The sequence below is a fragment of the Etheostoma cragini genome, chromosome 14 (genome assembly GCF_013103735.1).
Source record: "Etheostoma cragini isolate CJK2018 chromosome 14, CSU_Ecrag_1.0, whole genome shotgun sequence".
NCBI classification, from domain to species: Eukaryota; Metazoa; Chordata; class Actinopteri; order Perciformes; family Percidae; genus Etheostoma; species Etheostoma cragini.
In genome coordinates, this window is record NC_048420.1 from 14648703 (window position 1) to 14676640 (window position 27938).

The 27938-nt window shown below is 41.7% G+C and overlaps 1 protein-coding gene across 2 annotated transcripts; it reads right to left on the reverse strand.

Annotated features, from left to right (window-relative positions):
* tshz1 (teashirt zinc finger homeobox 1) lies at positions 1-27566 on the reverse strand. 2 transcript variants are annotated; one of them, XM_034892352.1, is made up of 3 exons: positions 27206-27566; positions 26436-27050; positions 1-4589 (listed from the first exon to the last, which is right to left on the reverse strand). In XM_034892352.1, the coding sequence occupies exons 2-3, from the start codon at positions 26473-26475 to the stop codon at positions 1255-1257; spliced, it is 3375 nt and encodes a 1124-aa protein (XP_034748243.1). In that variant the 5' UTR covers positions 26476-27050; positions 27206-27566; the 3' UTR covers positions 1-1254. The 2 variants fall into 2 exon arrangements, with proteins under 2 accessions (XP_034748243.1, XP_034748245.1); XM_034892354.1 differs by lacking the exon at positions 27206-27566 and having other exon boundaries at positions 26436-27176.
* Positions 27567-27938: the final 372 nt, after the last annotated feature.

The following is a 27938-nucleotide window of genomic DNA, read 5'->3' on the forward strand; positions in this document are numbered from 1 at the left end:
TTTAATCCAGAACATGGAGTTTATTTTACAACTGAGGATAGCAGAATGCCAATCTGAATAATTGGGTTGATGATAAAACCTGGAAATCTATCATTCGGTGAGAACTTATTTTGTCAATGTGATGTATGTACAGGACCATGCATCAGAGCAGATGCTAGTAAAATTCTGTCATTTTATGCAAACCACATTGAAGGATCTACTTTTCACTGAAAAATGACATTGTAGTCCGACAATATTCTGTAGTTTTATACATATTTGTCTAGAAAACAACATTAGAAAAATGCACACAGTACAAATAATGTTGAACTGTAATGAGCAAGATATGCTGACATACAATTGTATACATACTTGCTGATTATTCATACAATAACTTTTAAACTTCATTATTTTACAACTGTCTTCACAATAATAAAATTGGTACCCTACTAATGCAAATACTGTTGAAATAACCAGGAAATTATATTTTACTAGAGAAACAAATAGTCTAAACATTTTGTAAGAATGTTTGTGATTTAATGACAAATACAAAACAACATTATAGTAAGTCCCCAAATTGCCATATTAATCAAGGAAATTCAAACTCAAAAAGGGTGATGTGTTGTCATTTTTACCTGCACATTTCTTCATCAATTTACACTTCCTTAAAGTGCTGATGTCATCTTAATATTTTCTTTCACATGGCTACTTTGACATCCATATACCTTCATGTACATGGCTATACCTGCATTTTGTTAAACAGGGATTTCAGTTTTACCATCCTGGTTGAAATTTCATTAGACACAATATGCTCACTGTTTTACAATAAAAAACATGCACAAACTGTCCCATAAATAATATGCTGTGTTGAAATGTATTCATCTTGAAAAAAACATTCAAAATGTGTGATTAAAATAAGAGCGTGATCCAGTTTTGAAACAACAGATGGACTTTTCCCAAAGGCTCAGATAAGATGCAGTGCATTAGGAAAGCAAGAACCAGTCAGTGACTATATAGTGCCATGGCTGCTGCAACAATTTTGTATGTTTGTGTCACCAAAACTTTAACTCATACAATGTAGCTTTGAGCCTCTGCAGTGCAAGGTCCTGCCATTTATGGATAACTGAATAATTACAGAATGTGGTATTAAAGCTACCATGTTTTCATTACAATATTGGCTGCAACAATGCTCAATACAGTTGTGGCACTATCTGTCATGACTTTAGCTATTAATGTAGCTTAGAGTTATAGTGCAACAGTAATCTGTCAGCTTTAGCTTCATTGTTTGTCAAACCTTTCCAACTTTTTCACAAAGATAAGATGGTCCTCTGGCGACTTTCCATGTGTTTTGCAAAGGTGCAATTTGATTGCATGTTTGCTCACAAAGGTCCGATTGCACAGTTTGCACTGACATATCGAGCCAGTGTCTTCTTCTGTAAGTCCAGAGGGACTAAAAGTCTTGTCCTCTATTCTGTTGACTGCTTGTTGCTCTATTAAATCTATGGAAAGCTTTGAGAGGTCCTTCAGGGTAAACCCAAGGTGGGACTCCAAATGTTGAATGTAGGAGGAAGGAGTCCTGAACTGGGACGCACAGTCGTTGCACAAAAACAGAGGTTGGCCAGAGTCAATATTTTTTAGGAACTTTGTGCCACCTGTCCGCTTTAACTGATATTTAACATTGGCCAGCCAATGTGAGATAGTAGTCATGGAGAGACCAGTGAATTTACAGATGTAGACTCGTTCCTGGGGTCCCAAGTCACTGATCACAAACTTTCCCTCAGGAGTCTCCCTAAGACTAGAGACAAACTGGGCCTGGAGAATCAGGAGATGCTGTGGATTCCAGTTTGACTGTCGGCCCTTCCGTCTTTGGATGGGAGACAGCTCTTCCAAGCTGTCCTCAAAAGTACAGCCGTCGAGGTCTGATTTCTCAGAGAGGGAAGAAGGGGTTGTAGACTTTGGCGTTAAACGGCCCGTCAGATTTTTTACCATGTCTGAAATATCCATCAAAGCATTCTCCCGTAGAGGCGGAGATGAAGACTGTGTGAAATCTTTGAAGGCTGGTTTGCTGTTGTTTATGCTGCCATTGTTGTTTGGTGTAGAAGTTCCCTTAGGTGTACTTCCATTGGTGTTTTTGGATTTTGTCAAGTCCATGGGTTGATCATCATCTTCATAGTACTGACTCACAGGCTCTACTGACTTAGTCTGAGCAGAGTTGCTGTTGATCTTATAAAGCATTGCAAAGGGGTCTACAAAGGGGGTGGCCACTTTTGTAGCTTTCCCCAAGTGGTTGTTCATGATAGACTGCAAAGCACTGAGAGGGTTGACAAGAGGTTGTTCAGGTGAGTGATCAGTGATGATGCTCTGGTTATTGCAGCCATTGCTTACAGGCGTTTTTGGTGAAACAACTTCACTCTTTATTGGTGTCTCTACTTTAGTTGCTGTCTGATCTCCTTCTTTGCCTCTACTCTGGTCCTTTACTGCAGTATTTGTCACTGCTTTTGAGCGATTTTCTGGATTGGGTGAAGCATGTTTGTCCTTAGGATTTGGCAATGGAGATTTTGCAGACCTGCACTTACTCTGTACAGCTTTTTCCTCTTTTTCACTCTTTACAGAAGTTTTCCCTGTCACTTTCTCAACTAGCTCCTCCATGGCCAGCACATTGCTCTTGTGACTGGGAGGTGGAGAGGGGCTATTTGGTGAATGGATCAAAGTGCCTAAATCAGAGGACAGTAACTTTAAACTGTTGCTGCTGAACAAAGGTTGAACTTGTGCACAAGGCGGGAAAGTAGACTTCAAGGATCCATGAAGCTGATAGGCAGCGTGAATGCTGGGGTATCCACCCCAGGTTGGTGTGCCTGTTTGGGCCTTGCTGATTGCACTTGAAACTGTATTCTCTAAAGATTTTAGAATGTCTAAGCCACCTTTAGGCGCCTCTTCCAAGTCTTCTTCTCTTAGATATTGGTAAGATCTGGCCTTTCTAGGTTTATCAGCTTTTTCAGGAGGATCTTCTTTCTCCTCTTTTATTTTTTTCTCTGGTTCCATCACATCCCTTTTTTCCTCCTCTGCCTCTTCATCATTTGTTTCTTCCTTTTTCTCGTCAGGGCTAGTTGGCTGCAATGGGGAGTCAGGTTGTGACTTCCCATTGGGTGCCGGTAGTTTTGTTGTAGTCGGTGGCAGAGGAATTGACTGAAATTTCTCCTCAATGACAGGATCAAAAACTAACTGCTTACCCTTTTTAGAGGCGGAATTGGTTACTTTGAGAAAGTGTCCTGTGACCATCATATGGGCTGTCAGTTGTTGCAAGGTGTCATGTGAACTGCCACATTCCATGCATTTCAGAATTTGTGCCTTGCGTGCCTCAAACTGCCAGGTATAACTGGCACCATTTTGGTAACCGTATCGATTGTTTGGAGTGACATAAGGATTGGCCACTTTTTGGTCTTTGGGAGACTCTCCTAGGAGTATGCCAGAAGAGACAGATTCTGGCGAGCTCGGGGACATTAAGTCTTGAAATGCTCTTTTTTTGGTTGGGGGTACCAGCTTTGAGGTAAGGGCTGGCATTGGTTCTTTTAGAGGCACTTTCTGATAGTGTTTAGTTTTAATCATGTGAACACTAAGGTCTTGCAAGGATTCAAAAGAGTGGCCACAGTACATGCATTTAAGAACTTTCTGGGCATCTTCTTTGCCTTCCATCTCTAGCAGAGAACGCTTACGTGGCTTTGACCACCTCTTGCTTCTATCATCCTCAGTATCTTTATTGTCATCACGGTAGTGGCCCGTCTCGTTCATGTGCACCGTCAGGCCAACCAAAGTGTCATATGCACCACTACAGTCCTTGCACCTGAACTTGCTGGCACCCGTAAACACAGGGCCATAGAGCTTATTGTTTTGCCTGTAAAGCTGCACAGTGCTGAACAGGCTTGGTTCAGGAAGGAGCTGGTATGGGGTATGCTGTAGGGTTTTGGCCAATGCTGCCTGGTGCCAATCATAAGATAATCCTCCTGTGCTTCCAGAGCTTGCACTGGTGCCACTGTTGCTGTTGCTTGACACCGCTCTGGTAGTGGCGGTAATATTAGTAGTGGCTGAGGCATTGCTTTTACTACATCTGCTCTTCAGATGGATGCTGCCTGGGCTGTGACTGTTAAGGAACCCATTGCTCTCTTTGTGATTACTCCCATTGTCATTGCTAGCTGCGTAAGTTTTACTTTGTTTACCTTTAAGCATGTCCAGAGCAATACTGGACCAGGAGGCATCCGAGATCAGGTTTGCATAGACAGATTTCATTTTTGCCAGACTGTCCTGAAGTGAGAGGCCATTAATGGACTCAGTGCTCTCCACTAGCTTCTCCTCTACCTTGTCCTGATCATTAAAGGAGGACATGGTCTTAAGGTCGGCCAGATTATCACTGGTGGTGCTGAGTGGAGAGGCGTACCCAGCGTCTGGGTTGGTGCAATTGCTGAGTGGAGAATTTTGGCAGCTGTAACGATCTCCTGCATCCTCGTCATCATTGAAAAGATAGTCTGCATCTTGACCATCCAGGGAAAGGCCATCATCTTGCAGATGTTCCTCTTCATCAATCTTATCAACTTTAAATTCGTCTTCAGGTCCATAAGCTGGAAAACACAAAAGATCAGGAAATTGACATTAGATATTGTTCATGAATATATGTGTTTATACATTAGAATGATATAAACTATGCCTCTATCCTTCATACTGTATGAAGGTGGTATGTTCAATAATCCTAAAGAGATTTTTTGTCAATTGCCCCAGCAGAGGACACAGGTTTGTAATAATAAAGTGGCAAACATCCATATCTTGACAATGACGGATAGTCCTCTTCACTGCGCTGCCTAATGAAGCTATTGAACACTACAGCTCAGCAAGGGTAGAGAGCAGAGATGACACAGAAATGTTTCCGCTTAGTTTAAAAACTAAAAACAAGCAAAATTTCAAATTAGACAGAGAACAAATCCTCAGTGAAGATGATACTTATTAATCATGTGGTGAGATCTGTTAGATCCCAATAGAAATGAAGATATTTTTGTCTCTTCACAATTGAAAAATAAGAAACAGGGAAGAGGGAAACATGCCTCACTTATTGCACTGTTAAAAGACTCACTTGGATGTTTTGTTCACAAAATATACTGAGTGTTAAAAATAAATTAATAAGATGAATTTACTGTATAGGTGCAAACATTTCAGTATATTCATCACATATAAAACCTTTTCCCTTGTCAACAAATTTAAATGCCGGAGCAGTCTAGAGAGAGTATTTCTTTGTCTATTTTGCTGCTGAATAACAAACTTTTGATCTTTTCCTGACATTGATTTGCTCTATTCTTCCAACATCCCGCACATACTATGGATTCACAAGTAAGAGATAGTGGAGGAAAATGCCAGCTGCATCAGCCTTGCCAAGCCATGGTTGGCTGGAGTCAACTTGGCATCGGCTGTGGAAGTCCTCCCAGCATGATGCTAGGAAATGGCCAATGGACATGACAAGCCGTGTTGTTACAGCCTATGCTCCCAGAATACCCACAGCTTCAAGTGTGCCATTTTAAAAGAAAAAAGAGATTTAGAATATCAATGCAAAATGGCTGCCCACTCTCTGTAACTGATTTTTTACAAACAACTTCTTTAGAAAATGATAACAACTTACATAACAATTCATTTTAAACTCCAGATCACAAAGATCAAAAAATGTATAAATTAAAAGGAATAATGTTCTACAACAGAATTACCAGATTAAGAGAGATATATTAAAGAGAGGCAGGAAGAGGGACAAATAGAGGGTTAAATATGCTAAGGCAGCTCCCCCAATCCATTTCTTGTAAGATGCTTGTCTGAGGTGCCAGAATCAGTCTCTAGTGAGGAGGCAGATGTGCTGTCAGCTTCAAACAGCATGTAGCTCTCTATCCCATAATCGGAATGGACGTAATACCTGATGTTTGTGAGGTGCCAGTTACTGCTGCCTGGGAAAAGCTGGAGGTCCAACAGCTGCAAGCCTCGTATGTATGTGAAAGTGTGTGTGTGTGAGGGAGAGAGAGAGAGAGAGAGAGAGAGAGAGAGAGAGAGAGAGAGAGAGAGAGAGAGAGAGAGAGAGAGAGAGAGAGAGAGAGAGAGAGAGAGAGAGAGAGAGAGAGAATATACATGCTCAAATGTAAAACCTTCCTCTTCTAAATTAAACTACTCCTGGGCCAGTATTGCTCTTAACTGTAAGCTTGTAATTATACACCGGCTACACGGAAATCATTGACTTGAGTTAGTCACAAAATTAGAAGATTTTAATAATTTTCTAATACAGCTGCCCAGCTTTTTTTCAGCTAGTCCTCCCTATCAAGATGCAGCCCACTGTATTGAAATAAATGCCAACCTGAACCTATTCAAAGTCAATGTGGTGAAAGTAGTTAAAGACAAAGCAGCTTGGCTGACAAAGTGAGGGACAGCAACTGCCAGCAGTACACACAGACAGACACACACACACACACACACACACACACACACAAAATGTTAGTCTTTCCCTGCCATCCTCCGTATGTTGCCTTGACAGGCATCAGTGTCAGGAGTGTGTCAGTGTCAGCCCAAGGTGTCAGTGTCCACGCAAACAAGCTTGAGAAGAGGTGGGAGGGGAAAGTAACAACAACAAACAAGTCAGCCATTTTTTTTCACCCCCTACTCGAGCTTCTTCTTCACCATCTGTGTCAGAAAAGCTGCGGGTGCCACCGCCGGCTAATAAGGCAATCAGAGATGGAAAAGATGCTGACACGGCGGCTTTCGAGCGTCACACAGAACAAAAGAGGAAGAGGAGAGGGGGGGAGAGAGGGATAGGATTAAAACGGGGGGTGGGGGGTAGGAGAAGGTGTCTGTTGTGGTTGTCAGTCAAAAACGTAAGCCCACTTTGTGCTGTCAGGAGGATAGAGAAAAGAGGGGAAGTTTTGAAAAGAGAGAAGAAAAGATATGTTTAGGCCAGCGAACAAGAGGTGTGTGTTATGTGTGTGGTGTGTGCACATATTTTGCGTGACCGGGAAAAAAGTTAAACGATATCTAACGAACTATGTACGAAACATCAGGAGACAGAAAGTTGTACAACTTCTGCTGTGTGCGCGTGTTTGTGAGCGTGTGTAGGATAGGTGTGGCTGATCAGTTGTGTATGTGGAGTGTCACGGTTTGTCAGGTGCATGCAGCGATGCAATGTGGCCGGCGGGGTGAAAACCAAGCCATCTGCGTCTGGAGAGGAGCCTGTCACTATTGTTGTGCCCAGAGTCCAGGATTTTCTGCCGGAGACAGGTGACACCACAGTAGGGCATCCCCCCCGGTCTCTCTCTCACACCTCACCCCCTTAACTACATCCCTCCCCCAAGGCAGGAAGCTGTGTGAGGTCCACACACACACACACACACACACACACACACACACACCGCACACACACACAGACAACTTGCGTTCTATTAACATTTGAAAGAGCAAATATGACTGTTAAAAAAAAATGTCTTTGCTACCAAAACTAATGAAGCACACATGCAATGATATCGCTAACATGTACACGTGTAGGCATTGATATCAAACCTCAATACTTGTCTTACCAACTGAAATATGTCCATAGTACCAAGTACCAAATGTTGCCATTAGACGTTTGGGCATATTCATAATCTTGTTTTTTTTTTAATTCTCGTATTGGGTATTTAACGATTTAAATCGTAATCTTGCCAATTTGAAACCAAACTGTATTTAAGTAAAGTATGTGTATGGCTGCTTTTGCTGAGAAATGTAGCAAGTCAAGTTTGCTGATTATGACTGTGAAAGCAAAATAGTACAACAATGTTATTAATATAGATACACATCCAGCAACACTTTGTGTCAAACATACTGAGAAATTCTTAGAGAAAACACCAGATCAGGTGAGATAACCAGAGTATGACATGGCACAATCAAATTTTGTTTTTTACGTCCTCTGTCTCTCTGAAACACACACACACACACACACACACACACACACACACACACACACACACACTCTGCTCTAAACCTTCTTCATTTATTCATGTTGTCTTGGAGAAGAGGGCAATCCTGGCTCTCATTTGCAGTGCTAATGTGCAATTTCGCCAGCTTTCACCCTGCTGATTTACCCTGCGTGGCTGAGCGCTGCATTCGGAGCGGGGCAGCAGGCGAGGCTCCCTCATACCGTTTAGTGGCCCTTCAAAATGGGAGCTCTGGTGAAGCGGTCTTATTTTTCTCTACCGTTTCGCTTTGTCACTGGCCCCTCCATTCCCTGCCACTCACCTCTGATGGCTTTGGACAGGCCTGATCAGTGTGTGTCATTGACCTGTATGGCGTGCATGAGTGTGTGTGTGTTTCAGCAGAGAGAAGGCTGTAAATAAAATGACATTATTATTTCCTCTGTCCTATCATGTAGAAAAGCCAATTATGGTAATGCTTAGTATGTCAGGCAATCTCTGTCTCTCTCTGCTCTCCCCGCTCTAGCCCGTCCTATTCATTCTTGCTCTTTTTTCTCTCTCTGGGATAGTCTTGGCTGAGGTTTCATAGGACCTGACACTCTTTGGACTACTCTGAAACTGGCAAACTACCAAACTAATAGAGCTTTTCATACAATTTTGCTCATTAGACATCACATTTCTGCCATCATACAGGTTATCATCAATCAATAATTTGAGATTTGAATGTCATCCAAATGATTGGAAAGTAGTTCAATTATAAATCACAACCAAGGTTTTCTTTTTGTCTTTCTAGTAACTGGATATTAGTTTGTTGCTCAATTTAAAGAAAGCAACTTAGCATGGCTAAATTCAAGTGAATGTTTAATATCGCCACCGCCTCCCAACTCAGTACAAAGCTAAAGTATATAGATAAGGGTTGCCACGGATACCATGTATTAGCAATGATTTAACCCACAGCTTGCTTGACCAGACATGTAAAAACCTACCTAACTGCCCCCCTCCCCTAACCCACATAAAAGAGTCCACCATATGGCACAATAGCTCCGGGGCTTCTAATAGCTTGTGTGTCGTACAAATCTACCTTCTCAGCTTCTATGACTCTTCCAGTTGGGGAAAACAAAACAGCCAGCATAGTCTGCTCTTCATGCTGGTAGCTACATGTACAAACAACATTTTAAATTGGACTTTTCTTCTTCTCTGTCACTACTGAGTTATTATTTATAGAAGATAAATCATGATAAATTACCTTTTCCTAAACTTTTGACCGTCCTGAGGGCTTTCACATATGTTTCCAAAATAATTTGCAATTACTTAGAACTCATATTATGGTAATAGCCTTTTTAAATGGGTCACATAGACATGCATGCATTTTACCTCAGGCTCAACTGTATTATGACCACTACTAGGAGGATATGTGTGACTGAGAAAGACCAAATGATGGCTGCTCACAGAATAGATCAGTGATAAAAGAAATCAACGCATATGGAGAACTGCAGCCATTTTCTTCCGAAGAAAAGGATTTCAAGTTATTTCTTTAATTGCTTCACACATCTTTCCACGTCTCCTATATTCTCTTTCTTTCTGCCCTTGTTTGTTAAGATCTCCAGTGAGCCAGTTTCGACACGCCATGACAGTGACTGTGGTCTATAAATCACCTTTTCCCTGAACTGTCAGTGCCTGCTTGCTCTGAGATGAAACAACATCCATTAGATCATCGGCACGGCAGATTCCAGATTCCTCTCTGCTTTTCAGCCAAAACCCCCCACACCCAACAATTGAACATTGCTCTGGTGCTGCACACATATTTCAAACCATCTGGTTTGTTTTCAGGCAAAGTACAGATAAAGCATTACTAATGCTAATTAAAAAGGATGTGAGTGAGAATTACACAACCAATGCCAAGCACAGATTCAGTGTAGGCTGCATTAGACAGATGACATTTGTTTGATATTTTTAAAGAAAATATTGTCACTTTCTTTACCATCCATAAGAAGTAAGCGTCGTCAAAATTCAGATTTAAATATCTGTATTGTTTTAGTTTTGCACTTTAGGAGACTTCACACATCTTTAACCATTTAGGTTATTTAAGATGTTCTATTTTGGTACAATCAGGGGTGGGCGTTACATGACAGAAAGGTGTTCTATTTAAATCAGAAGAGAATGAATCACAAACTACCAAATAACACTGTTTCATCATTTCTTCATAGATGCCGTCTTTTGGATTCACCTGCATTCCCCCTGACAGTGGAGCTTCCCCCGACTTAACAACAGCTGCTCCCATCGCCTAGCAACAACCGGTTGATGGATGACCCCAAAGATGGTTAATTACCATAAATCACTATGGTTGTGTAGAGAATAGAAGCAGAAAATCATCGTAGAAAAAAACAGAAAAACAGACCTAACCACAATTTAAGCTAGTGTTTCTGGTGTTAGGTTAACTTTGTCTCTCAGCAATTTTTTGAATTGCAGTTGTTGTTGTGTAGATTCTTATGGTGGCAAGAACAGGTGAACCAGATCAAAAGTGGCATTGGATTTGACTATTAGGGTTGTCATGAGCTTTTCTTAAGAGAGGCCAGTGTTTTAGACTGAATAGGGGGCTGTAAAATAAAACCTGATAAAATAACTCATGGGACAAAACCTGTCCTAAAAGGAGCAGGGACAAGAAAACAAAGCGAGCAGAGGAAGGAAGAAATGAAACAACGAAGAATGAATGATGGCAACAATGAGTTTAGTGCAGCAAAGAAGGGGGCGCGGGGGGGTGGAGGAGAAGAAGCACAAAGAGGAAGTGTGTTTACCATCTGAACATACAGTAGGTGTATATTTCTGCGCTGTATGTGAGGCTGAGTGTCCAATAGTGACAGAGGGAGACAGTGAGATACAGGTAAAAAGGAGAGAGTAAAAAAAGTAGAAAATAAGAGGGCACGGGGCCAAAACAGGGTCACAACCTAACCAGTTCAGTCTAGCCAAGTTTGGTTGTACAATAAGCCATCAATCAACCTTCTCCACGCTGTCAGACCGCCCCTCAATTCACAGAGGCCATCCACTTTGTAAACTGCTGAGGAACAAAACAGAAAAAAGAATGCAGAGGACTTGGTGAGAACATGATCTCAGAGACAGACAAAGAAATCATAACTTAACCATAAAGTCACTTCAGGGAAATTAATAAGAACCACAAACCCTCAGGGAAGGAGGCTAGTCAGGACAACCAAACGTCCCCAAACTTTTAACTGCATGTGTCACCAGGGAAATTCCAGTAATTGTGTGCCATCAAAAACGCTATCCTTTATGCATCGCCACATTTTCTTTTTTCCTTATGCCTGCTCACGTGACGAGTTACTGCTGAAGTCTGGCGCTCCATTAAACAAAGTTCTACTGTTTCATTTCAACAATAGTTTAGGATTTAAAGCGTGATGAATAGCATAGGGGCATGACAAAATAATATAACAAAAGCACACGCTGTACCACACAGCAGTTTGGTGTGTGTATGTGTGGAGCTTTCTTTTCTCTCTTTGCTGATGACCATGGCAATAAAATGACAAAAGAAGAAATGATAGGAGGGAGGCGGGATTAGGGGGCTGAAAAAAAGCGGTCCCTGGAGAAAGTCAGTAAATTATGTACTGGTTTCTCAAAGTGGACTAGTATCAGCAGCCATCTTAGCCTGTGCCTGTGTGTGTGTGTGTGTGTGTGTGTGTGTGTGTGTTTGTGTATACAATGGCTATGAACAGCTTCACAGTCAGAGAAAGAGGCAGGAAGAGAGGAAGCAATCCTTCAACAGAGCACAATATCAGACTGTGGACAGACAACGAACGGCTGGAAGGTTCTGGAAACGAGAGAAAAGCAGGCCTCCTTCACATTTCAGCTCCAAGCTGCCTCCCAAAGTGCCCTCTATCTCACACACACACACACACACACACACAATAACTCTATATCCGCAATCAATCTTGGCTATGAAGACATCCATCTTCAGTAATGTTAATGGGAGGGTTTTGGGGTTGGAGGGGGTTGAGGACAGGGGTAAAACAGAGGGTATATGACTGCAGAGCTAACTTCAGAGCAGTGTGAGGTAATACTGGTTGTGTGTGTGTAATAGAGAAAGTAAATGAATAAAAAACCAAGAAAACCTCTATGTTCATTTGTGCGTAAGGTAATGTATTTGTCTGCATGTCAGGGGGTCAGGTGTGTGTGTGTGTGCCTCAGTGTGTGTGGGTGAGAGACTGATGGCTGTCAGCTTGCATTTGACACAGAGAATAAATTAGGCTTATGAAGACAAATGAACAGGCTATTGAAAGAGTAAACGAGGGTGGAGGGGGATCACGACAGAGAGAGGGTAGAGGGAAGGGAAGGAATGAAAAGAGGAAGACATAATGAAGAAGAAAAGAGTGATATTGTAAGTATGTGGTGGCATGGATATAAAAGGAAGGAGATGGAGCAGTGTTGCCAACTAAGAGAGTTCCTTTCGGCAGCCAGTGACCGTTCATTAAGAAGGACGGGCACACAGACAGGCCTGCTGCTGGCAACAGGATAAGCTTTGGCATGCAGCTTCTCTGCCTGCAAGGGAAACATATACGTGGGTGTATGTGTGGGTATGTGTGTTTGTAGGTCTAGTGCCAGTACGTTAAAATCAAGAAAATACATTTTTTGATTTAGTTGAGTGTTTAAAAAGACTTTTCTTCCTTTAAACAAAGGCAAAAAACTGCTTTTAAAGTCACACTGTAGCTTGGAAATAAAGTGTGATCACTGCGTATGTAACTGTGCTGGAAGTGCCTCTCAGTGTGTGTTTCCTCCGCTTGTGTGTTGGTGTCAGCGTGTATCCATGTGTGTTCTATCTCCACAGATTTGTCAGTGTCTATCCCATGACACACTCCCCTCGTTGCGAGTGGAGGAGAGCTCTCGGGGGTCTTTGTCACACGGCGGTCTGTTCTTTTCCTGAGGCCTGGCGCCCCACGTTTGATAAATGACACATGTCATTCTGTCAGCCCCTGCCATCCGGGCTGGGAGGCCCCGAGCTGATGTATGACCGCCCAGGCTAAAGGAAATCAGAGTGTTTTGGCAGCACCCTGAGAACATGGCCTCTTATAAAGGGTATGTGTCTGTGTGTTAGTGCCTGTCTGTCTGTGATACACAGTACATGTTTAATTGTGTGTATGGGCCTATTAGTGAGTGTCTGTGTACATGTGCCTGTGTCTCTTTGTGTGTGTGTGTGTGTGTGTGTGTGTGTGTGTGTGTGTGTCTCTCTCAACCTGTCAGGCAGACGGGCAGAGGGAGACAAATCATCGCCATGGCCGCCCCAGCTGTTCCCCAAATTTGGTGCGAGGAGGAGAGCAAGGGATAAAATCCTGCCGTTTGAGTTTTAAACGGCGGATGCTTCCCAGAATCCAGAAGGAGTGAGAGGACAAGAGAAGCTGAGTGCACACACAAAAACACACCACATACATCCCCCCCCAACACACACACACACACACAAAATAGGAATAAAGCCAATCCCAGAAGGAAGCAACAGACAGCCGGAGTGGTTTTCTTGAAAACAAAACAAAACAAACGTGTGTATACACACACACACACACACACAAACACACACACGTAAACACACAACCACTAATTTTGGACAAGGCATTGGCACCTTAACGAACATAACAAGGCTGACAGACAGACAAAACAAAACCTTAACCGTGTTAACAAAAGTGTTAAACATAAAGCATCTTCCAGTCGACTTTCTGCATATAACATTTTAATCTTCACCACAACTTGACCCTTAATCCTAAAACTATTCCAAACTTTACCAGATATTTTGGTAAGAATTTCTCAAAACGACGTCACTAAACTATCTCCAGGTTCAGACGGTCCTAACAGCTCCCTGGTAGAGGACAGTCCCACCTGGAAGTTGTGAACTCTGTTTGACCCTGTTTGATTGGGCAGAACTCACTCCCCCCTCCTCTCCAACAGAAAAGAAGCGGGAGAAGGGGAAAAAAACTGCATCATTAAGCTGTGAGTGATGAGTGGCAGCCATGGGTGACATCCTTCCCCCCTCTCTCTCTCCCTTCCACTATCCAACTGCTTTCACTATCTCGCTCTCTTTTTTCTTCTCCATTGCCTTGATACTTTTCTCTCTCGCTTTATTCACCTCTCTCTCCATCCCTCAACCCCTCAAGTCATTTCTCTTTCACTCCTTTGTTGCTTTGCCTCCTCTTTTTCCACTCCCTCATCCCTACCTCCCTCTCCCCGCTCTCTGGTTCATTTTTGTCTGCTGTCACTCTTTTTTCACCCTTTTATGTCCCTCCTTACACACTTACACACACACACACACACACACACACACACACACACACACGCACACACGCACACGCACATGCACCACTCAGTCCTTTCTAGCTCTCTCTGGCCCCGGTCATGTAGACACTCAGCTCCTCTATACATAATAGATCCCAAATATCAAGAGGAGGGGTGCACACTTTCACCCGCTCAGGATTGTACCATCAGCGCCGCTTCCACAGTAGCTCCACTGTCTGGCACTGCAAGGCTAAACATGTCTGACTGTAGTTTAAAATAGTTTTTAGGCTTCTTATGAATATGTGAAAACGTCTTTTTTCAACCAACTTCTATTCCGACAAGCCTGTCCAGTCGTGTGTGTTAATTTCCTATCCCAGGGAGAGCACTTTTAACAGCTTAGCACAACTTTTTAAGCTCTTAGTTGTTGTCTTTTGAAAATAGGATGATGACTTTTGAGATTTCACCAGGGATGCTCCAAAAGTAGATGTCTTTCAAATAGCTTTAGATGCAAGTGTCCTGAATGGACAATAATGCGATCTTACAGAATACTTTGTCACTCTCAACAAACACTAAAAACGCTAATAAATGGGTGAAAAAAAAAGAAAGAAATTCTTAGGTATGTAGTGATTTTATCTTTTACAATCATACAATCCAGCATCGATGCACAAAGTCTGTTTGAAAACAAGAATTAATGATCGCCACTCTCTGGCTGTTACATACCGTGGTGAAGTAACTGGAGGAGAGAGAGTAACCAGATAATTGACTGAACTTGATAAACTTGATGTTAATCATCGCAAGCCATTCTGCTCCTTGATCTTTTTCAGTTTGACCAAGTTTAATTAACCAATCCCGACATGCACATTCTCCCTTCTGACAAAAGCTGTGCACACAAAAGTATTTACATAACGGATTTTGTCCAGTTCTTCTTATGAGATAAAATAGCCTGATGAATCAACATGGTTGTTAATTAGGCCTACAATGCACCTCCTGCTTTTCACACTGATATGTTATTGTGACAAATTTTTTAGACTAATGCAAAGTCCAGAACTGTTTTTTTTTCAGAAAGCTTTCTCTTGTTGGGTAGAAGGGTGGAAATCATACTTTTAGGTTACATAACATGTAACCTAAACTTTGACTCATGAATTTGTATACTTCTGCTGTGTTAATGAATGATGGTTAATCAACATTTTCCTGAGGGATTCTAATGTTTATGCGTCTTAATTAACGTTTTATATATGAATACAAAAAAATGCATTAAGGTGTTTCAAGCTTAAAATTTAATATTGTTTTAAAGAAAAAAAGCCAAACATTTCCAACTTCCTATTTCTTCATTGTGAGGATTTGTGAGAGCAAACTATATTTGGGTTTTGGGCTGTTGGTCTGACAAAACAGGCAATTTGATGACATCACATTGGGGCTTTAGTAAGATGTGATAGCAATTTTTCCACTTTTTTCAGATTTTTATAGACCAAACAATTAAATATTCAAGAAAATAATTGGCAGATCAATTGATAATCAAAATAATCTTAAAATTGCAGCCTTAAATCAAATTGTAGCACACTGAATCCCAATCAAATCGAATAAGATTGTATATTATCAGTATAATTCTAGCACATTTAAAGTATATTTCTATCTGATAGCTGCTGTCCAATGTCGTAAATGTCAGTACTGTTACCGAGCCATCACCAGTTTAATGTGTATGGCATAATTGTCTCTAGGCCCATTTTCTGTTAAAATCTGACAGCAGTTATTGTTAAACCAGAAAAGTTTATGAGGCTCCAACTATGAGGCAAACCAGGGAATGAATTAAGCGACAAACTGTGACAAGACAGAGAAGATGTAAAAAAACAAAAAGTATGAAATGACGCACACACACTGGGAATGTGTCCATTCTTGGACTTTAAATGTGAGGCCGGACAAATACCAAATATACTGTAACTATTCTGGAAGATGACAGATATATTACACAGACCTTCACAACTGCCAGTGATACCCAAAATATAAAGTACGGTAGAATCACATAATGGACATAAATGGACCAGTTAGACAGGAACCAGAAGCTTTTCATTGCTGATATTTTGCAGGAGGAGCAAACACAAACAAGCACAAACTGTTTAGTGTATTGTTCAGAATTTTGATTATTTACTTAAGTAAAAGTAGTAATACAATAATGTAAAAATACTGCAATACATTAGTCAAAGAACTTTATTCAAAAAGTAACTTCAGTAAAAGTACAAAAAGCCCTACAATTTATATGATGCGAGAGTCAGCAACAGGTTAGCTTAGCTTAGCATAAAGTCTGGAAACAGCTAGCCATGGTAACAAGAGTAAAATTCACCTTAATCTAAAATGTAGTGAAGTAACTGTATAAAGTAAAAATACTCAAGTACGTCCAAATTGTACTTAAATAAAGCTCTTGAGTAAATGTATTTAGTTAAATTTCCCGACTGGCTACACCAGACATTATTCATAGTTATAATAACGTCAAAGTTCAATGTTGTACAGACTATTTCAAACTTGATTAAAATGTTTTCTGGGTAGTTATTTTGATTCAGGGGCAGTATCATTGAGAGGCAGATGGACCAGAGACAAGTAAACAGGACAGTTGGGTCAGAAAGGTGATCAGAAACAGATGGACAGTGAGTTAGACAGACAGAGTTGGTTTCCTGTGCAAGGGACCAAAGGACGAGAGAGACACACTAACGAGAGATGTTTGGGTCTACAAGAGCCCTCCTGTTGTTCTCTCTGAGACAGACGACTTAGAGGGACAGAGCTCAGCTTACACCCCCCCGTGATTGTCACTGTCTGAGACGACACGGCAGCTCAGGAAAGATTTGAGAGGAATGTTTTTGGGGGGTAGCATGTGGTGTTATTGAATCGACTGGGATCCAGAGACATATTCTCTTTAAACTGCCCATCAAGCTGACGACTGTTAAATGATTACTTTGTGTAAAATTGTTGCAAACTGTTTTCTTTCAAATGTAAAAGTCAAACAAAACTGAATAGCAATAAAATACACTTTGATTATTTTCCTGCGCAACATGCCTAATGGGAATGGAAATGTCTCTTGGAAAATATGTGACAGTCATGTGTTTAGACTTCAAAGAGGATGACAAGCCTTAACTGCCCTGTGACCTCTCAGATTTTTACAACTCAGAATTACAACTGCAGGATGTCGCTGAAATCAGATTATTGCAAAAAGAGTTTTTTCAGATATGAGAACAAGGCCAGTGGGCCTAAAAAGGTATATTAAGCTATCCTTTTCCAATGTTGGGTTCGGGTTCTTGTAACCAGTTCACTGACTCTTGAGCATCTGGTACGAGGGAGAGCAATAGATGAGGGCCAGAGACAGGGAGGAAGATGAAAGAAAATATGAGCAGTGTGGGAGAGAATTGAGTCAGTATGATAAAGATTGATGACAGATAGGAAGATTAGAAAAGGCTTACAGGGAGAGAGAGAAAGAGGGGGCCAGTAATTCCAAAAATGAAGAGAGAGAGACAGAGAGAGAGAGAGCACGCTGAGAAATAGATAAAGGTGAAGGGAGGATGGCAGTGGCACTACACCAGGGTGCGGCAAGACCTTCCCCAGCGTCCGCTCTCAAGCACGCCAAGACCCGCCTTTCAATAGCACTCAATTGGTTGGGGTTAAGCACCGACAGCTCGAGTGGTCAAGGTTAGGATAGCCAACTGGACAGGGGATAGGACTTGCACATTTAGGCATCGACGTCTGGCCAATAGTAGTGAGCGAATGCTTTTGAAGGGCTGGTCTTGGCCTGGCCACAGTAGGATTTGTAAATTTGCACATCGGCCATGCCTCCCGCTAGCTAGCTAGCGTCACGGCCAATGTAGAGAAGCCAGAACTTTAAGACCCTCTGTTGTCATTGAGCTCTCCTATTTCGGAACACTTCAGTTCTCCGATAAAATAAAAAAACAAGTGGATAAGACAAAAGTAATGTGCCAACATGGCTCATTAGTGATCGGGAATGTTGCTGGCAACCTGTCAAACTTGGTAACTCACTTGAAACGGCACCACGCAAATGTGAATATCACTGCTACAAGGAAAAAGACAACTGTAGTGCAAACACTGCTCCCCTCTGCATTTAAACAGACTTTTGGTGGTAATTCAGATCGGGCCAAAGCATTAACAAATGCTACTGGTGTTTTTATAACAGTGGATCTACGACCATATTCAGTTGTTGAAAACACAGGTTTTAAACACAACACTGTGAAGGTGTTTAAGGCCTTCTCGCCAACATTTCAGCCATAAAATCATCCCAGGCCTTTATGAAGAAGCAAACACTGCTATATATATACTGTTTATTTGTAGTAGTTTGCAGCAGTATTTTTTATTACTCTATTTTATATGGTAAAAGTCATTTAAAAGTTAAAACTGTAAACTGATTTTAAAAAGATAACAATAGGCTTAAGTTAATTTAGCTTCTTTACTTTCTGCTATCTTTTGAATCTGAGTATTCTGCTAAAACAACTTTTGAACATACACATGTACCGCAAAAACAAGTTCCGTCCTGAGGCTATTTTGCAGCGGCACCGGGGCTCTGTGCGACGCTGTGGAGCAAGGCCTGGACCTTAACCCGCAAGGTGACAATTAGGAGGTCTCGACTGAATGCAAATTGTGTATTATTGTAGCAGTCATATGACAATTTAGTGGTGAGAGTAGTTTTGGTAACCAAATTTGGTATAATTTAAAACCTAATTTAACTGTCCTTAAAAGATAAGATAAAAGTACTAAACTTTGACACTCAAGAAGGAAATGTACGATTATTTTGTTGTGTACTTAGCTCTAAGGATAAAATATATATTTACCTGGCAAATGCAAAGCAAGAGAATGTGTTGGCGTGAGGGTCTGCAGTATAGCAGGTATAATCAGCGGGTAATAACATAGTGGGAGTCGCTGCCCCACTGGAAATCAATGGGCAAAATAATTGCTAATACAATGGTTATCGATTAGCGTGCCCGCCATGTTCTCATTTTCTGGGGTGACCGTGGCTAAGCGCTAAAGCGGTGACAAGGGTAAAGTGTTATTTCTCAAAAAGGCACACAGACAGACAGCTGAGCAGGAAAAAATGACTACTCTTAATTGACATCTGTCAGAGCAATGGCAGCAGTCACAGCTGCTGCAGGAGAACGTCTACCCAAGTCCTGTTCATCTGTCACTTTTAATACCTTTTCTTCACAGACCTTCTTTCTCTCGGTTGTCTTCTTCCCCTCACCCACACGCTCTTACCCACCCAGCTTCAACCCAGATGTTCAAGGCTGGTTAACAGAAGGAGCACAACTTCAGGGCTGGGTTGCACAGGGCCTCGGGTGGCAACTCACTAACCTTAGTTTTTTTTTAATGTTTACTTTTTGAATCAAAGGCAGTTTTCCAGTCTCGGCTTTTGACTCAAGTATCAGCAATACGGGAGAGCAATAGATTCAATAAAAATAAGTACCAGGAGTAATTTAAACTTCCCTGCGCCTGCTATGGTGGCCATATATCTCCAGCCTTATCTCTAGCATGATCACCAGGATTACTGCAACAAGCCCGCCTCAGTGGCAATTTATAATACATCAAGTGTAGCACAAAAAATGAAAAAGAAAAAAAGAGCTGAGAGTAATTCCTGAGATCACCCGGGTAAAATGAAGAAACAAATATCCAAATCATGGCAGTCTTTTGGGCTTTGGACAAATTAAATGACAGAAGACAACACTGGCTAGTTTGTCTCTCCAATAGTTACATCGGTCTGTAAAACAGAGCCTTAATCATGCAAGGACACACACAATACATACAGATACTCTGGTGTAGCATTACAGTACTTAGATGACAGACATCCAAGACTGCTGTATTGCAAAGAAAATACGGGAAAACAACAGTACACACACAGAAAACACAATAGACTCGAGGCTCCCCTGAGTACATTGCTGACCTCTGAGTGTACCCTAGACCTCACGTCTTCTTGCTTTAAATCATCACTTTACATTTTTCTCTTTCTTTCCTTTTCCCACACATTCTTTTGGTGTAATACTAAAACAGTTTGAATTATCAGAGAAACTGTCAGATAAATGTTTGGGTGAAGAAGCAATTGCAACTGGCCCACTTTGGGTGTCTGATTGCCCACAATCCTTTGCTGCTTTGCCAAAGCTTACAGAAATAGTGAGCTGGAGCAAAGTGTGCAGCTTCAAGCATATTTGGAGTTTCCTAAAGGTGAGTCCAAAAATGTTAACCTTCAGGCATGTAACTACCTTCTGACATTCAATGGACAAAATGATATTCAAATAATCCTGAAAATAATAGGCAGATTAATTGATAATGAAGTAAATTGTTAGTTGCAGCCCTATCCATTCATCCTGATGGCCAGGACAAAGGCCCACAGTCACATATGATTTGTGAAATCCATATGTTTGTGTTGGATACAAGGGGGAATTAGATTGCAGCTAATGTAAACGTATAAAGCAATCAATAGAATTTATTTGTATAAACTGTGCCTGTAATTTCACCCTCTTCTCCTTTCACCCATCTGACTATTTTACTCAATCAGTAGCAACACTTTGTGTATGTGCTTCACAATAATCAGCAACCGGAGCTCTAAAGCCCTCAAGTCAGATGAATAATTTCATCCTTTGGTATTATTCCTGTTATTATTATTATCTTTGTGAATGGAAAACAGATGCACTACAAATCACAGACAGTAAATACATGGAGAATGTGTTTTAGAGTGAGATGCTAGTGAATGTTATTGCTGTAAAAAATGACCTTGTTTTCTTGACTTCTTTGTCAAAGCTCCTTGTGTCATGCTTGAGTGAAAATCCAGGTTTTCCTGCTTCCTCTGAACCTCATTAAGCTCTGGGATAGTTTTACCTCCGCGGCCGCAGCCCTGAATGCCTTTACATCGTCACCCTGCTGGCCAGCCTAATTCCCACATATTTTCAATCTGACCCGCTCTTTTCCATAAGAGCAGTCGTCGATCTTCATTTGTCACTTAACCTCTACGAAGATGAGGACAGAGAGTGTAGTTGTGCTAGCGTGCATATTAGTGTGCATCTTTGATTTCCTGAAGGCCTACTGGCTCTGACACCACATGCAAATGAAACTGTGAGTGTAGCGGCGTGTGGGATAGCAAATAAACTCCTTCAGTCAAAGTCACTTGTTAATGACACTTTACATACACTGCCTTATCACCGGATCAGAATGTGTTACTGTCACACACGCACACGCACGGAGGGTTGTGCAACTGCTCGTCTCGCTCAGTGACTCGTACACACACAAACACACCAACATGCTCTGTTCTCATTTACAGACTCTTTTTCCTCACAGCGCAGCTTCAACTCCTGACAAATGTCATTAAATACTTTATCCTAAACATCGTGATAAAACCAAACACGAGGTTCCAAGGCGATGGCTTCTTAGTTGACAGGTGCCGTGAGCAAGATTTCTGCAGAGGAAATACAATGCAAAATAACAACAACACGTATATGTATTAAAGCTGCTCTGCTTAGAACTTTGTTCCTGTTCTGTCAAACAAACCAAAAAGCTGTTGCTAGTAAGATCAGAGGGATAGGCAAAGTATTAAGGAAATCTTTCACATTCAATGGGAGCCATGAATGTGAAAACCATGTTCAGCTATTCTTGAAACTTTTTAAAACTACTTGCACTGCATAAACTGTACTGACTATTACTACAGTGTACTAAGTATAAGTATACATCCAGACTTGAGACTACGAACATTCATAAACTCGTAATAGGGCTGTTTGTGTCCAGCATGGTTTTGGCTTCACAAGTCACAAATTTTGGTTTGTCACGTCACACTGCAAGCAACCTCGGCTGTTGAGTGTACACTGGAACAACTGGGGGGGGGGGGGGGGGGGGGGGGGGGGGGGGGGGGGGTATGAGAAGTGGCTAACACCCAGTGGATTATATCAAGGCAGCTGGCAGACTTGACACCTTGCTGAATTTGTAAGCATTAATCGGCGGGGCCCTGTCACTGATCCGTCAGCTACCTGGATAATTAGGGACCACGGCTAACGATGCCGTCGGGAAGAAGGGAAACTCAACTTCTCCCCCACCCACGAGTCATAATTAAGAGACTCCTTTTGCATTGAGATAGTGATAGTGGCAGTAAAGGGGGGATCTGTTTAGGCAGCCGCTGATATCAGTGGAGAAGCTCACAAGGCAAGGCACTGTCTGTGCATCCTGTTCAGTGTGTATGTTATTGTGTCTTCAATATGGACAAATGTTGCAGAGCGCTTTAATTAAACACGTGCTGAGCAGACAGATCATTAAAATGCAGCACTGAAGTCCGTTTATTGGAGACACTGAATCAAACAGCATCCCCAGTCTCGACTGAAACCTGAATGCTTCATTTATGTTAAGAGTGCTAAACTTTTTAATTAATGACATCAGTGTGTGAGTGGCCGAAACTTAGTCAGTTGCCTAACATTTCTATCATGAGGAGACAGGCAAACTAATTACGGTCCTCAGCTATAAAGGAACGCATTTTCACACGGTCATGTTTGACAGTATCACAGCATGTCACTTTCTTTCCCTTCATGACCCGTACTAATTCTGTCAGTGTGAAAGCTGCTCTCTCTGCTCTCAGTGGAGATAGGAATCCAGCCCAGGATCAAATATTTCCAAAGTGAAATATCTAAGAGTGAAAGGAAACTGAGTGGATTCCACATTCCCTTCCTAATTCAATCAAAGAACATTAAGTAAAAAGACATCAATCCCATACACTTATGGACCTGTATCCTGGTTCATCCCATTGTTGATTGGACACTAACAGTTTGCCACGCCTCTTCCTGTGTCTCCATTACACTACATTTTTTTGCCTTTTTTTATTCCAGGTAGACCTTTTTAGCTTCTGGGGAATAAATTAAAAACAGTGTCGCACTGTAATCACACTGACGTGTTGAATGATTAGTTGACAGATTCATTACTTAAAGTGACAGTTTTTGATATAAGATATTGTGGCTGGCAAACTTAGAGTGAGAGCAGGCGTGCAACAATACCATTAATTTCCCAAAAGCAATCAAAACTGTGACCCCAGTATCATGGCAAATACAGAATTATGGCTTCTTTGTACATCTTGTATCCTATACAAACTAAACTAATTACTGTTTATCTGGCTGTCATATGTACAGTATGTTGTCATATCCAAATATGCTAATGCTACTGATGCAAACAGATATCATGCACAGTTTTCTATAAACAGCAATAGAAATAGGTGCTTATTACTGCAGCTAAAAAGAATTTTATTGATCAATTAGTCTCTAAAACATTAGAAAATACAGAAAGATTAAGCTTAAAAGTTCCCACATCCCAAGGTAATGTATTCAACTGGTTTGTTTCGTCAGACCAATGTCCCCCAAAAATATATATATACACTTTACAATTATATTAAACAGAGAAAAGAGGCAAAAACTTCTGTCTGAGAAGCTAGAAGCAAAGGATGTTTGGCTTTTTGTTTACGTGATAGATGATGTTAACAATTATTGATCGTCAAAATTGTTGTCAATAAATGTTCTGTTATTCAATTTATCATTTCAGCGCTAGCTTTGATTGCACATAATCAAAGGCAATACTGGCACAATAGCCTTAGCTATACACTTTGTTGTTGCTGTCTTATCCTGGAATGGTCAACATGAGAATTCATCCAAGACAGAGAAACAAACCTCGCTCTGATGTGCAGTCCCAATACTGTTTGTCTTTTTAAATTTCCCTACCACCATGACATTTACTTGATATCACTACATTGTTTTCCTTAAGGCCCCATGAAAACTCACAACACAACAGCACTTCAGTGAGAGGAGACAAGAAAAAAAATGACGACAAATGACTGCAGCAAAAGTCTCTGCTGCTCAAATTGCACTGCACTGAACTCAACTGCCAAAACTAACAGATGCAGTAATGTCGTTCCAAATGAAAGAACACTGATGTATTGTCACTGGTCATAAACTAGATAGGGTACAGCGCCATTACAGGGTCTAAAATCATCACTGTGACTGATGAAACAGAGCCTACTTGAAATGGCATACAAAGAGCCATTACAAACCTCTCTCTCTCTCTCTCTCTCTCTCTCTCTCTCTCTCTCTCTCTATCTCCCTCCCTCCCTCCCATTGAGGAGCATATGCAACATTTTGTTTTGTCTTAGAGCAACTCCAAAGTGACAAATCCAGGTGGTGGAAATATCCGGTAATGTGTTGTAAAAATAGCCTGTGTTTAAAAGGTGTATACACCAATTCACTGATGAAGCAGTCACGAACACACAAACAAACAGACACACACACACACACACACACACACACACACACACACACACACACACACACACACACACACACACACACAGTAGAGGCGTTAAAGTTGTTGGATTGACCATATGTCATGCACTGGAAATAACATAGAGACCAAGCCTGCCAAGCTGGGATTGACCATTACTGCCTGTGATGTATGTGTTTGTCACAAAAACAGACAATTAAATCAATATTCAAAAGCTGAGCCGGAATGGGGCCAGTTCAGAGCTCGGCTGAGTGACCAGACGAGGCTGGAACACAGGAGCACTTTCTTTTTTCTATGCTCTCTTTTGGGGATTTCACTGCTATTTGTGGCAGAGGTATAAAACGACACTATTCACTTTCAGGCTTGTTCTTCAAACACATTTCTCTCTATCCATCACTAAAGCCTGGCGTCAATTAGAAATTACAGCCCCACAAAGTTCAAAGTCTTTCTGTCACAACCTTGATTAAGTCTGCTTAACCTCACATTTTCACCGCCTGCTTAACATTCTACAGCTGTTTTATTCGGCTTTGGTCATTACTGCACTACTTCAAAGGCTCCTCTTTTCTCCCAGTCATTTGAAAATGCATGTCAATCACACACATCGCCCAGGGACATCAAATGGATTCAGGCAAACATGTGATTCTCTCTCAGAACAGTTCATGTCTGGTCAACTTAACTACAACATGTAGGCACGACTGTCAAACGGCAATACGTAGGTGACCAGACAGACTGTGGCAGAGCATTTCTGGGAACATTTGTAATTATATGCTTTAGTTTGTGTCATTGTTCTAAGAAAATCTAGCAAAATAACGCCTGCTAAATTAAAATGTTTTCTTACCTTTTACCTCTTTAGGTACTTGATGTGACAGATGCTCATCTGAAACACACCTAAATACTTACATTTATTTTATTTTAAGCAAGTTTTTGGTACCAACTAGTGATTTTATATACAGATGTTGTTGCAGCCTTCCTCGAAAACATTTATGAGGGATTTATAACATTTCCTATTTCTAAGATTTGAACACAGAGGTCAGGTCACGAGCTTGAAGTGACCATAAGAGGTAACCTCCCCACTTCACTCTGCAGTTTAGGGGCTATTTCTGTAAGAGATGCTTCCCTGTGATCTCGCTACGCCCCAGCACCCCTCCTCCCTTGTTCCCTCCCCCTTTGGGTATTAATCGCAAAGTATTTATCCCGGTTGAGAACTTTTCTTTCAATTTGTCTTTTCTTTGCTCCTCGGCGGGGGCAAAAAGTTATCCTTTGAGGGAGTCCAGTTGCCGGGGCGCATGCGTGTCTCTATGGTGAATGATTTACTGATGTTTATCAGGACTGAATAGATCAAAGGCAGTCGCATGACAGGCGATCAATCAAGCATCAAATCAAGGATGGCAATCCCAGAGCGGAACACAAGCTGAAAATACGCCACTTTTCTTTCTATTTTCTTTTTCGCTTGCTTTCTTTTCTCTCTCTCTTTTTTTTTTTTTTTTTTACTGGCACCAACACATCAAACACGTGAGCCTGTAAAAATGAGATAAGACAAGCTTTGTTTGGAGAACTTGATACTGGCAACCTTAAAGCGTTAAAACTGAAGTGCAGCTGAGCGCATTCATTTCTCAAGAGGCAGAATTGGAATAGAAGCGTGGCTGCCTAAATGAAACAATACTGTTGCCAGTCAAACACGCCATAGATTAGTAGAAATCAACTTATGTGCTGTTGGAAAACTACGTAGAATGACAAACTGCTTTGCTCACCACTGAATGCCCATAGCCTATTGACTATACTAGGCTACTATAAGAGGTTCTGCTGTCCTTGTACTGTGTCCTGCATCTGGCCTTTACGCTGCTGTGTAAACGGGTCTGCATAATGAGTCTAATTCCTGGCTGTTTATCGTAACTGTGGGGAGAATAAAGTGCGCGTGCTTGTGATAAGGGGGTGTTTGTTTTAAGAGCCGGGGCTTACCTGCTGACCGCCGCGGTGCTTGCTGCTTTCTCCTCGGCATGCTGCTGCAAGACTTTCCGCTTGACTTTTCATGCAGAGATCAAAAATAGCAGACACGCTGGAGAGGAAACCAAGGGAGGAAATCAAAGCCAGAAGCGTTTCCTCACTTCTTCAGCGGGATGTTAGAATTAAAGTGTAGATCCCTCGCTGGGTGAAGCAGTCTCTTTTAACCGAAGTGGAGGTTTAATCTCTACTGATCATGTTATAATCGATATGTCCGGTGAGAAAACGAAGATTACAAATCATGTAAAGCAAAAAGGGGGCTCGTCCGTTAACTTCTGTCGCACAGAAAGTCATCGCAGGCTGGCTCGGCGAAAAATTGTCGGAAAGCTCCGTGCGGATCTCAGTCTATCGAGTGTAGAAATGGACAGCTACGGGAGCTCCTCGCCGCGTTTCCATCAACACCCCTCAGTGGAATAGTTCATACCTCTATTCACAGCAAAAGTGAAGAAAACGGAGCTCCTCTTCTTACGTTTTAACTCACTCGGCGATAGAGACGAGTCCAAACTGCGCTGTAGTGCTTCGCTCCCTCCGTCAGACCAAGTGCCAGCTCCGGGATCCAATCTCCGCTACAGTCTTTGGAACGAAATCAGGAAAAAGAAGGGAAAGAGTAACACGTTAGCCGAGCTGGCTGTGTGTCAATCAGTCAAGTGTGCGCGCGAAGAAAGCCCGCAGCCATCAGCTTACACCCCGTCTCCCTGAAAACACCCCTTGGATAAGGAAATACTCACATACAGGCTACGCTGTCCGTCCGATTGTCAACACGGACACTTGACGAATTTCTCAGAAAGTCATCCCAAAACACAACGAGCAGGCCCGCCCTCTGAGCCACAGACTGTGATACACTGTTGTTATTGTTTCCTGCTTTTTATTTGTTATAATTTATCTAAAGAGTGCAACGAGCGTCCCTGGATATTCTCCGCAGTGCAATGTGCGCACATTGGTGATGCGCGGGGCGTTCAGACAGCTCCCACTGATAGACAGACACATCCAGCTGCCTTTCCGGCCTCTCCTTTACTCCACCCCTCCACAAGCGTCACCCTGACAGTCAGAGCCCACCTGTCAATCTGCTGCTGTAATTGTTCACTGGGATGGCTTTCATTTCAACGCCTCTCCGCACATATCAGCTACTACAGGAGAAGCGCGTCCTGTTCTCGAACGTGCAAGTGGCCGATTTGTAAACTTACACGCACACAAAAGAATGAGAGGTGCATCAAAAAGTTGACGTGCAGCCTGTGTGTGTGTGAGAAAGAGACAAATTTCTACAAACAAAATCATATTTGGTTCAGTCACTGCTGTTGTTTCACAGCCAGTTTGGATACATTAGGCCTATTAGGTGAGGGCTACATCATATTTTTCATCGACAATACAAGTCCTGCCTTCTTAATTTGCAAAAGATATACAAATAAACAAATACAATACGTTTGCTTAAATCATCAATAAACCATTTAGACTTTGGTGGGC

What these genes read in the sequence shown, in the direction of transcription:
- tshz1 (XM_034892352.1), bottom strand. Translation starts at nt 26,475, where the DNA reads ATGCCGAGGAGAAAGCAGCAAGCACCGCGGCGGTCAGCAG. An exon ending in AGCACCGCGGCGGTCAGCAG is followed by an intron (nt 4,590 to 26,435) that starts GTAAGCCCCGGC and finishes TGTGTTTTCCAG; the next exon opens with CTTATGGACCTGAAGACGAA.